The sequence below is a fragment of the Teleopsis dalmanni genome, chromosome X (genome assembly GCF_002237135.1).
Source record: "Teleopsis dalmanni isolate 2A chromosome X, ASM223713v2, whole genome shotgun sequence".
NCBI classification, from domain to species: Eukaryota; Metazoa; Arthropoda; class Insecta; order Diptera; family Diopsidae; genus Teleopsis; species Teleopsis dalmanni.
This window is the reverse complement of record NC_051848.1, coordinates 30,654,868-30,666,863: the sequence shown is the minus strand read 5'-3', so window position 1 is coordinate 30,666,863 and position 11,996 is coordinate 30,654,868. Positions and strand designations below refer to the sequence as shown.

At 28.7% G+C, this 11,996-nt stretch overlaps 2 protein-coding genes across 3 annotated transcripts; one reads left to right on the top strand and one right to left on the bottom strand.

The window, feature by feature from the left end:
* Positions 1 to 253: 253 nt before the first annotated feature.
* On the top strand, positions 254 to 874 carry LOC119661860 (probable 26S proteasome complex subunit sem1). Its single transcript, XM_038071365.1, has 2 exons — positions 254 to 460; positions 523 to 874. Exons 1-2 carry the CDS (start codon positions 364 to 366, stop codon positions 669 to 671), a joined length of 246 nt encoding a protein of 81 aa, XP_037927293.1. The 5' UTR covers positions 254 to 363; the 3' UTR covers positions 672 to 874.
* Positions 875 to 1,906: 1,032 nt separating this feature from the next.
* Positions 1,907 to 4,959, bottom strand: LOC119661905 (spindle assembly checkpoint component MAD1). 2 transcript variants are annotated; one of them, XM_038071415.1, is made up of 6 exons: positions 4,638 to 4,959; positions 4,391 to 4,569; positions 4,113 to 4,330; positions 3,194 to 3,556; positions 2,991 to 3,119; positions 1,907 to 2,927 (listed from the first exon to the last, which is right to left on the bottom strand). In XM_038071415.1, exons 1-6 carry the CDS (start codon positions 4,915 to 4,917, stop codon positions 2,924 to 2,926), a joined length of 1,173 nt encoding a protein of 390 aa, XP_037927343.1. In that variant the 5' UTR covers positions 4,918 to 4,959; the 3' UTR covers positions 1,907 to 2,923. The 2 variants fall into 2 exon arrangements, with proteins under 2 accessions (XP_037927343.1, XP_037927342.1); XM_038071414.1 differs by lacking the exon at positions 1,907 to 2,927 and having other exon boundaries at positions 2,955 to 3,119.
* Between the last annotated feature and the right edge of the window lie 7,037 nt (positions 4,960 to 11,996).

Here is an 11,996-nt window from a genome sequence, read left to right as displayed (position 1 = left end):
ATATATATATATATGTCTTATTAGTTTTATTATTTATCATATTTAAGTTATTTGTTTATTTATTATAGAGCAGATAGATATGTTTTCTTTAATTATCAAATAATTTTTCATTATTGCGTTAAATCGAATAATAAAATGCGATTGCGCATTTATGATGGTGAAGTGCGTATTTGGAGACTTATGGTAAATAAAACAAGATCGACACAAAATAATTTTTGTTTTTTCAACGTTTTTCAACACTAATGTGCTTTGACATTTGGCGTTTGACGTATGACTCGGCATTTGATAAATTCAGTAAACGCTAAGCATATTTTGGTAAAGTATAGAAGTTCTTGTATAAGAAAAATACTAATTTAAACAAAAATGAGCACTACTGTTAAAGAAGAAGATAAAGTTAGTCACAAAAGTGACCACTTCATGCTGGAGGAGGACGATGAATTTGAAGATTTCCCACCAGAAGGTAAGTCAGAGATGCGTTCATTAAAAATAATGGAATCTAACTTTGTAATTGTTTGTGTTTAGATTTTAATATAAACACTGAAGAAGATGATATATTAAATGTCTGGGATGACAATTGGGATGATGATAACGTTGAAGACGACTTCAGCCAACAGTTGAAAGCACATTTAGTAAAACAATCTCTAGAAATGCAAGTCGGAGACTCACGTTAACTGCTTTTGATTAAAAAAAAAAAAATAGAAAATATAATTTTAACATATATTTATATATATACTTTAATACATAAAAATTAATGCTTTTCTAAAAGTATTTGTGTGTGTAATAATTTATTTGAGTATAAAGACATTGTGCATTTTAACTTGCGTGTGCCGCGCGTGAAGTAGGTACATTTCTAAAATAGTTATGGAAACTATGGAAACTTAGAAAAACAAACTCAAAATAAATTCATTGAACAAATAATAATTCATAACTTTTTCTCATACTAGTTAAGTGGAATGAAATTTAAATCTTGACTTTTGAAGGACATCTCGACTTTAAATTTTATATTAAAATGTACTCGAACGGAGCAGGCTCATTTGACATACATATATTCTTTAATATATCAATTTAGGTGCAGAAATCTTGCTATCACAGAATCTGATATAATCTACTTTTACACTCAATCAAACAAAACACACACAAACACAAAAAATTTAATGCGGAAATAGTAACTAAAGATTAGTTTAGAAGCATTATAAATCGCCTTAAGTTAGTTAGAAGCATCGGCCTTGTACCCAAAGTCCACTTGAGATCGTTATGGCACGTTATGATAGCCTGGATTATCGTTCTTTAAATAACATTACAATTGAAGAAGATCATTGTCGTTGTTGTTATAACGTGTAAATCTAAATTTGAAAACAAATGATAGAATAGCCACATATCGTCCGAAAAGACGAACGCTACTGAGAGATTAACTCATATATTCCTAGATATTACAAGATCGTAGTATTGTTGCTTATATTCATGTTATCTATCATGCTAAAGAGCGTATATCTGCTAATTGAGCTTCTGTTAGAAAGTGTAAACGCTAGTACTTGATCGTCTGAAGAGATGCGTGAATCCAAGGCGTAAGACCAGTCGCTACTTAAAACTCAAATTTCATAATACTCTTCATAGTGTAGCAATTGCAACTGTAAATAAAACACATTTCTTCAGTTTTTAGATAAATTTTGTGCTAGGAGATATACAAAGACAAATATATGCGATCAAATTAGTTCTTTATAGATGTATTTGTATTATAATAATAGACAAGATATTTTTTTAACTCAGGTATATATATAACAATTCTTTTATATTTTATATATGTAAGATAAAAACGAATGACAATCAATAATATATTTAAAAGCTTTGAATTAAACATTTAGATTTTGATGAAATACTGCAATATTAATGTATTGAATAATTTATACATTAAATGCATCAAACTACAATAATGATTTATGCTTATAACCAGGATACGACATTAAGAATATAACACACAGGAATATTATTCCACCTTTGTGAGGCAGCATACACATATGAAAATACAATTGAAATAAACTTTTTAATATGTGATAAGAAGTAATTGATAATTGTGTGACAATATGCTGAACAAACCGCCGCTAGTATTATTGGTATAGTCTGTGGAAGTAGTGAGCAGCGCCTGTTAATGTTGTTATTGTAGCCCGCGGGAATCTGTAAAGCAGATACCATGAAGTGAACTATTGTCACGAAGTGCAGGTGGAATTTAAATGGAAGTCAAACAGGTTCAAGACGAAGAAACCTTGCCATTTCTATAAGACGGATTCATAGTCGATTGGATTAAGGTCTATATATGTCTGTTGGGACACGAGAACAGATGGGCGACGTCACGGGGGTTAGTTCTGCAGTTTGCCGCTTGGTTATTATAGTTCACGAATGAGTCCTGAATGTAGATCCAGTTGCTTTTGGATATCTCTAGGAAAGAACATAGTCTTCTTAGTGTAATAGTTCAACACCTTATTGAAAACGTATTCACACTTGTGTGGATCCAGGAAAGAAATTCTGTCATTTTTATAATCGTTATTCTCTCGTAATCTTGTAACAATTAAAGTCTAAAGATGTTGTGTTATTAACATTTTTAGCCAAGTTCTTTAAGAGCGATGCATTCATTTCTTGTGTGTATTGTTCTTATTATAATGTATAGTTGAAGGTTTTTTATTTTCTCCATCGTTGTACAGTGAAAATTTTCTTGTGCAATCAATCAATATTAACTACTCGCTCCATATTCAAGAAGGGTGTTCAAAACATCGATTAAAAAAATTGATCTTATAAAAATTGTCAACCTCAATTTAAAATTTTGAAAATTGGGTGAAAGATGTGTTCTATAGAAGTTTTCATTTTGTTATAAATTTAAACGTTCACGAAATTAGGTTCTTTGTAATAAAATCCAAGTTTTTATAAAAAATTATCTAGAAAACATTTAATTATTGCTACAATTTGATCATTTTAATACATTTGAAAAACTTATATACTTTTGGAATAAAATATCCGCATGCTCTTGTATATAGCTCATTACATCTTGTTGTTCACATGTTTCGCACTCCAAGCATTTCATCACTTCATTAATTTCGTCCTTTGCTCTTTTCTTGCTCTGTATTAAACTACAATGAAATTAGAAAGAAAACCAAATTAAAAAAAAACTTATTAAATCCAAATATTCATTAATAGAATTTACTTTTCTTTTTCCTCAATTAATTTATTTCTATACTTAATTTCTTCCTCTGATTTCAACTTCGCAGTACTAATTCTGCCATTTAGAGTCCTTGCAGCCTTTTCATCGAACTTGATGCCTTTCTGTATGGAGTATCTTTTATTTTCCAATTCATTGCACAAAGTCATTTTTTCTTGTATCTTTTTATTTCTTTCTTTAAAAATTCTAAAGTTGACATCAAGCGGTAGCCTTTCAATAATCTTGTCCATCGTTTTAGTTAATTCAGTTACTGTTTTCATTGTATCCTTCCGTTGTTTTAAAATGCTTTCCATGTTGAATATTCGTTCCATGCGATGTTTTAGTTGTTCTTCTAAGCTTGCAATGTGCCTTAATATATTTAAAATATAAAAATATATGGTTGAGCAATGTGAAATAACTAAGCATATAACATAAGAGAGAAGAAAACAACGGGCAACTTAAAACCTTACATATTTAGACCTTCATAGTACAGAAAACTGAGTATTCGAAATAAAATGTTTCTATACCGGTAAATGATAAGCTCAGTTCTTCTTAACGGTTGCATAGCATTTATAGTTTCACCATTAATAAATTTTGGACCTACCAAAGAATTGTTCTAAAGAGAAAACCGCTTCCACAAACATATAACCAGTAGGATGTGGTAACAAACTGGTGCGAAAATAGTAATTAAACTCATGGACTGAGTCATCACTTCAACCAACCAATTTAAAATAATAATACATAACTTAAATGTTATCTTTGTCATGTTCACTTTACATCTGGTGGTTGCAATTCGTGATGACTTTTGCAGCAGTAACCATAAACGGATAACAATATGAATACATCAATTAGTATAGGGTGCATAGTAAGGGAGCAGGGGTTGTATGGGATGCTAGCATTTTATGCGTTATATATTTTGCCTTACTTTTTCAATTCATTTGCTTCAACATCAGAAACACTTTGCTTTTTTAACATACGTCCTTCTGCTTTCAATTCAGATAATATCGTGTGTCGTTCATTTAATGTGAATTCGAGTTGTATTAAAAGGGCTTTCTTTTTATTTCTTAATGTTTTCAGCTTATGTAAGCGCTTTCTTGCATTTGGAATCTGCACATTATTTAAAGATGTAATCTTCTTTCTAATCTAAACAATACAATACATTATTTAATATAAACACATTTTTATTAATATAAATTCAAATACCATTTCGATATGATTTCTTTTCTCCTCCATTTTTGCTCTAGTCTCTTGGTTTGTTCGCTCCAGTACTGCGCGCACCTCAATGAGTTCACAGGTCGAATCAAAAACTTCGTTTTTGTACATGTTGAAATAAAATAAATAATTCAATAAAATGTCCAATACACGCATTGTCTTCTTGGGTGCTAGAACATTTTTATGCAATGCATCAATAATTTCTAGTTAAATAGTCAGTGAAGTCAGCGAAGCTTACTCGGTTTAATAAGATCGAAATATGTAAATATGTATGAGTTATCTGTGATTCTCAAAATTCGTGTGGTTAACCGCGTCAGCTTTGCCAAATATAAACGCTTTGCCTTAACGTTGTCAGGAGTGTCAATCCGAATCCCATTCGGAAGGTCCACATTAATGCCAAACGGCCGAAAATAAGCCACCAATGTCCTTATAAGAAAATTCTGTGTTGGATTTGTTAGGTCACTTTCACGCAATTTTACCTCCGGAAATATTTCATTCCAACTATCGATATTTTTCATTATAATAAAAATTATATTATAATTTATTAAATAAAATTTAATTAAAAAATTTCTTAATAAAAAAGTTAAAAAAAAATCAAAATAAACACAAACATGAAAACAATAACTTATCGCGTTCTATGAGGTTGCAGTTAAAATATGAAAATGGCTTGGCGCTTACCCTAAATCGTGTTCGCAAAGTGTGTAAGATTATTTTTACACATTTGGATATAATTTTTCAGCGAACAGAAAAATCATTTGTGCAAGCAATTATAATTTGAAATAGAATAATTATTACAAACTAATATGGTAAAAATATTTGCAATTCTTCTTTTTGTGACATTACTATATTAATTGTCTAACTAAAGCAGATGAGAAATACATGAATTTATGAAATGCTTGAAAAAATTTTAGACATTCAATGTTATGTACATTGAGGTAAAGTAAATTAAAATTTCCTAGGGATTTTTTGCACTGCACTTATGTAAAATATTTATTTATTTATTTATTGCACTTATTTATTATTTTTGGTTAAAAGTTTTCAAATTTATTTACATATATATTTATTAAACATCTTATAAAATTTTCACAATGGTAATACCTAAATTACTTAATTTTTATATAATTGACCCTACTCTAAATTCTGGTAAATACCTATGTTGGTATTTACTATTTCCCTCAATTTACCATCAATTCACTCGAACTCGTACACAGTCATAATTGCTTTAATAATAGGATTTAGTCTCTGATTTTTATGATTAATTTTATGGTATCATATAAGTTATTAGAATGTTTCCATTGCAATTAATTCAATTTATATTAATCAAATTAAAATTTGGTGGTTTTCCTTGACTTAAGTTGATTTATGCAAGAGAAAGAGCTGGTATGAACTTGAATATTCTGTAAAAGTTGTTAAAGAGCTTTTGTTTGTTTACATTTCAGTTAATATTCAATTGAAATAAATATTTTTTGTTCAATTATTTATTATATTGTATAATTATATTAAATATATATTTGTAATATGAACTCATTTATATATATTTATGTATTAATTATATGTTTAATTTATAAACAGCAAACGTTTTAAAAAGTTCTTGCCTCTAGTAATTTCCCTTGATTTATTTTTAACTAAGTTAAAAAACACTAAAACTCTTTGTCTAAAAAATTAAATTTCATTTGTGAAATGAAATGAAGGCAATAATAATATATACCATATGATAATTAACAATTCTTCATTGACCAGCTTCTTTGAGGGACAGACGGCTGTTACTTTTCTTGAGGATGCTATATGTCAAATAATTTCTGACGTTTATGAACATTTTCCGAACACTTTAAATATAAATGTCAGTTTTTGTTGTAGAAAAGAAGACGACGGCTGTCAAAACAATACGTTTAATTGTAAACATATTGGAGGAATTGTTAGAAATTAACGACAAATATAAATTTCGTTATATTGTTATTATAATGTTCAATATATTCAATATGAGTACTCTAATTGCTATAGAGTGTATAATATTACATTATTTGAATAGAACGACAAGAAGAAACGTCCTGTAGATGATAAACAATTTATATTTGTAAAAAAATATATATAATCATATAAGAATAAAGAATGGCCAGAACGTGAAATAAAAATCACGAACATTGGAAAAGTCTTGTAGTAATTGGATCACTTGCCAAAATTCGTTCTCAGAAATATAGTTGACCATTGGCTAATGAGCACTGGGTTTGTACATATTTATATAGTTTATTTAAATTAGTTATTTAATTATTGTTTCTTTTAGTTATAATGAATATTTAATTGAAGTTTCAATACAATAACGTGATTCAACAAAATGTATTCACCACAATGAAAGTGGTATACAGAGCTGCTGAGGAGTACGTGATGGAAACGTTTTTTAATGACTATGATGTATAATTATCTTAAGTAATTACCTACTGCTTATATATCTTCAATTATATTTAGAGAGTTGTATAAATTAAATACACAACAAACAGCAATTAAAATTGATAGATTTTAAATTTGTATTGCTTATTTTAAATAAACGAGATTGCTGAAATTTGTTAATACTTAAAATGGAAGTTAAAATACATTGTAAATTATTGTTCTGGTGAAGATATTATACGTTATTTACAATTATTACATTTTCTGCTTAATAAAGTAAAACGGCAAAGAATAACTTATACAACAACTTAACTACAATAAATCTTCAAAATTAAAATAATGGATAATATTCAGTTCTATTAATACAATACGAATAATTTATGCCTGCGAGGAATAAATTATTATATAGATTAAATTTGAAAAGTGACAATTAATATATATATATGTTTTATTCATACATTTGAATTAGAATTTTAAAGCTCAATTTATACGAAGTTTCGGTGGTATGTATTATAAGGTTAGAGTCATTCCACAATGATTACACATTATATGGTGCTAAAGTTTACGCTATTGCTATAAGTATGATAAATATAAAATTTCACATAAAGAAATCAACAGTCAGAGAAGCCCGAATATCTTTGAACTATTTTGAACATACAACATTGATGAAATTAAATTATTGGTTAAGAAAAACTCTTTGATTTCTATATTGCAACACATCTTTCAATTTCTGTTGATGTAACAAAATAAAATAAAGTTTAAGTTAACATAAAATGTTGTCTAATAAAAAAGCTGATTGTATAGCCAGAACAGAATCAGACATGACTTATTTAATTCGTTCCCAATCATTCTGTGGTCACACATGCGGATTTAAAGAATTGTCAGGAAATAGAATAAAAAGACATTTGTCTACCACTGGCTTAATAATGTAGGTTAGTAGGTAACGTAGCGACGCTACCGTCGCTAAGGAGGGTATACTTAAGGATCTCATCTGGCTATCTTATCTAGTGTAGAAATCTCTTTATGTTATTCTTTACATCATAAAAACAATATGTGTACATGAATTTTTAAAGGTTTCTGAAATGTTAATAATTATAGTTTGATATTTTTAAATGACTAATTTTCTTCTTCTTATATTTTAGAAGGCTACTGGGTTACTGGGACACGAATGTTTAAAGTTCAAACTTTTATGTAAATAAAATGCTTTCAAATCGCACTCGAAAAGTAATACTGATAATTAATATATAATTATAGCTACAATATACAACATGAAGCGTAATAATAAACAAACTATCTGATTATGATATATGTTTTACGTCTTATATTGGAAAACAGTCAATTCCTAAAAGAGGATACAATGTATAAAATCAAAATAAGTTCAGCTAACTTCGAAACATAATTATGTATCAATTACGACCAATACATATATATACTGATATATATAATATGTCTTAAAGCTACATAAGTATAAAGATTGTATATAATGAATTCTATAATGAAATGCAGTTAGTTGATTTACTATTTGTCTTCCTGATTTACTATCAGGAAAGAGAAAACTAAAATTGGTGAGTATTCATTAAATAGTTTATTAAAATATGAATATATTATATAATAATATTTAATAACAATTTTTGCAAATAACAAAGCACTTAGAGTTGAGGAAATCTATTCAATTCATGTGCTTAAGAAACAACTTAAGTACATCTCAAGTTGTTATTTTCTGAAGTATTCCCTTATTTAATAAATTAAATAATTAAATCTGCAAGCAAAATGGTTTGTTTTTTGTTTTTGAAAAAACAGTTTAAGAAATTCAACATATAAATTGTTTTAAAGCTCTAAATGTCTGATGATAGACCCTTTCGAAATCCTGCGAATTCATTGAGTTTAACAAAAATGTCAATGAAAATTCTATGAAATTTGAGGATTCAGAATTCAAGGCTTCTTAATTTGTAATTTGTTGTGTGAGACCCCGAAATGAATGTTGTGGTACTCTATTTAACATTTTTATTAATTATTAGAAGTGATATTGATGTAATCGATGAAATTTTACCACTCCTATAAAAAAATTTATAATATTAATACAATATCCATTGGTTTCAGTTTAAAAACTTTTAGTTAAACTTTTTATTATTATTGTTTTATCCCAAACAGTTAAACTGTAGAACAGATTAGTTTCCAGAACTCCTTTCAGTTTAATGAAATAACAAGTAGATTAAATAGAAAAGAATTATAAAAAATAAAATCAATGATATAGAGAGGATAGCAAATATAAAGATATATTTGAATTTAAAGTAATAAGATATTTTTTGTCCTGATCGGGGTTATTTGCAAACGCCTTATCAACAGTGTTTCTATCTGTGCTTGCCCTATATACACTATATTACCCTAATATGTATATTTCACTAATTTGGGCTTGCATCCCATTTTATCCCGTATGCATGTTTTGTAATCTCCTCATGTTCTAGGTTTAGTAGTTTCGAAAGAGCTACAATAACAACATATTGTATATTCAACTTATTTTAGTCTCTGTTAAAACATTATTTAGAACAGTGGCAAATTAAGAATTTGGAAAGATTAGGATGAAAAGTTTTCTTATAGAATTCATAAAGACTTAAGTGACTTAATCTTATAGAATCATTGGCATGGTAAAGTTTTCTTATGATAGTATTAAAAAATAAAAAAAAAGGAACAACACAGTGACCAATAATTTTATCAATTTGATCATGATTTTACAAATTTGGCTTGACATTCTAGACATTTAGTGTCCAGCTCTCGGCCTCTTAGATCCAATGCATTTTTACTTATAAGGTACCAGTTTTTAAAAATTTGTTTTTAATAATTCATTGTGCATGCTTATTTAATAGACCCATCCAATTTAAAGGAGATCAACAAAAATTTTGAAATTAATATTATGTCGCGTATAGCAAAGCTGCCAACTCTACTATCCAGAAACTGCAAGTTGCTCAAAGTCAGGCTCTCCGAAGACTCTTCAAAGTGCCATGGTACATCTGCACGAATGACATACTAAGAGACTTTAGAATAGATCCGTTTAAAAAATATTTAAGGGACAGAGCCCTGACGCTATATGCGAAAAACGACAGGCTGCCTTGTTAAGCACTATCTAATCTCAGAGTAATCACTAACCGGATGGGGCGATACGCAGATCATAGATCAGTCATTGAATAATCACGAAGCCTATGAGGAATACACAAATTAATCAGTGACATGGGTGGAATGCTGCAGACACTTCCCAGTTACTAAAGAGTAAAAGTGCCCAGATGCACTAGCTCGGAAAAGACTCAACATTAGACATTAGATTAGACTATTTGTCTTAAAAGCAAATATCTTTTACGACATTTTCTTTTAGAACACGTTCAATTACGTTGTTTCAATATTTAATTAATGAATCATTATCATTCGATAAGTGTGAGGTCCTTAGAATAAAATAAAAAAAATTGTTTTAAATATTTTTAGTGTTGAAACTCGTCGTTGAAGGTGTTAAGCTGCTCACGTAGTTTATGAGCGTGAGCGTGAGCTTAATTGCGGAACTGACTCATTGGAACTGACTAATTGTATATTTTGTATATAATTTTTCCAAATGGAATTGATTTATTTCAGTTTGTTGTCACATATTTTGCTAGTCATTTCCATTTGCATATGTTTTGTCTTATCACACAAAAAAAAATATTTTTCCAAAGTCTGTTTAAAAACAACTTGTGTTTTTGCACGAAACTGAGTAAGTTTTAAAATGTCCGATTGAATCTATAAAAGTAACTATAAAAAATATACAAAAACAAAATTAATAAATAAATAGAACTAGAAATAACATAATACTATTCTCATATGTGAGTATAATTCAATTAAGAAAATAGAATTCCATGCACCGCTGATCAAACTGATCACATATTCAATATGTGATCACACAAAAGACTGAATATTTTCTTTAACAAATTTACTAAAAATCAGAAACTATAAAAAGTTCAAGAACTCGTGAATCAAAAAAGAATATATTATTGATTTTATCATTTCCAAATTTTGCCAAGAGTTGGATACCTCTCCTACCTTCCGCAATACCCTCATTAAACATCTTTTTAGTCGGAGCACTTTCTTCTTCAATGTCGCGGTAATGCTCATACAGCTTATCGTTCTATCTAATTTGATATTCATCGCCAACGCGTAAGGGACCATAGATTTTCCGAAGAATTTTTCTCTCGAATGCTCCTAACCGCTTTTCATCACTGTTGATAATTGTCCGCGCTTCTGCCCCATACAACAGGGCAGGTATAATAAGAGATTTGTAGAGAGCAATTTTTATTTGTCGAGAGGAGGAGACTTTATTTCTCAATTGTCTACTTAGCCCGAAGTAACATCTGTTGGCAAGAGTGATTCTTTGTTGAATCTTTAGGCTATGGTCTTTTTTGGTGTTTACGCTGATACACAAATAAACAAAGTCTTTCATAACTTCGAACTTATAATTGTCAGCAGTAACGTGGGTCCCAAGACGTTCAGAAGATTTATTTGTTGACAGTTGTTTCTATATTTCTGTACATTTTTTGTGTTGGATCCATAAATTTCAAATATAAAGCAGAGTAATGACTTTTAGGTGATAAACATGGTTTGGGTCTTTTAATGTTATTTTGTCAGTTTGTTTCTCTGGAAATTCTCTATCTATATCTGCGTGAATGCAACTAAATAAATTGCATTGTGAAAAAACTTTAATTGTACTTTGGTGATTTTTAATTTTATCCTTAATAATTTAATTATTTTATAAATAAATTCAGTTTAAGGTGCGAGAGATAATACAAGCATCACTTCAACTCAAAGACATCTATTACCTATTGTGATTAGCTTGAGGTAGTTTTAATTTATTTAAATTTTATAGCTATTTTAAATATCTCCAATTATCTCCAATTCCTGAAAGATTTTTACCCACGAATCAAATTAGAATTTGATTCTAATTTATTCCATAATTTTTGCCTTTACTTGAATTCTCTAATTCTCTATAATTCTCTAGTGTTGTGTTGTCAGATATTTGGCGATATATGCATGAATTGTTAAATTTTTTATGATTATTATTTTCAATTCCAAATTGTTAAATTAGTCAAGTTGCCCCTCTACCGTTTGGAGATAGTATTGTTACCGTTTCCATGCCGCTTATCATTTTGCTGCTTTGAAATTGATTTGAAAAGTGTTTCGCGGTTGATTTGGGTTTCAG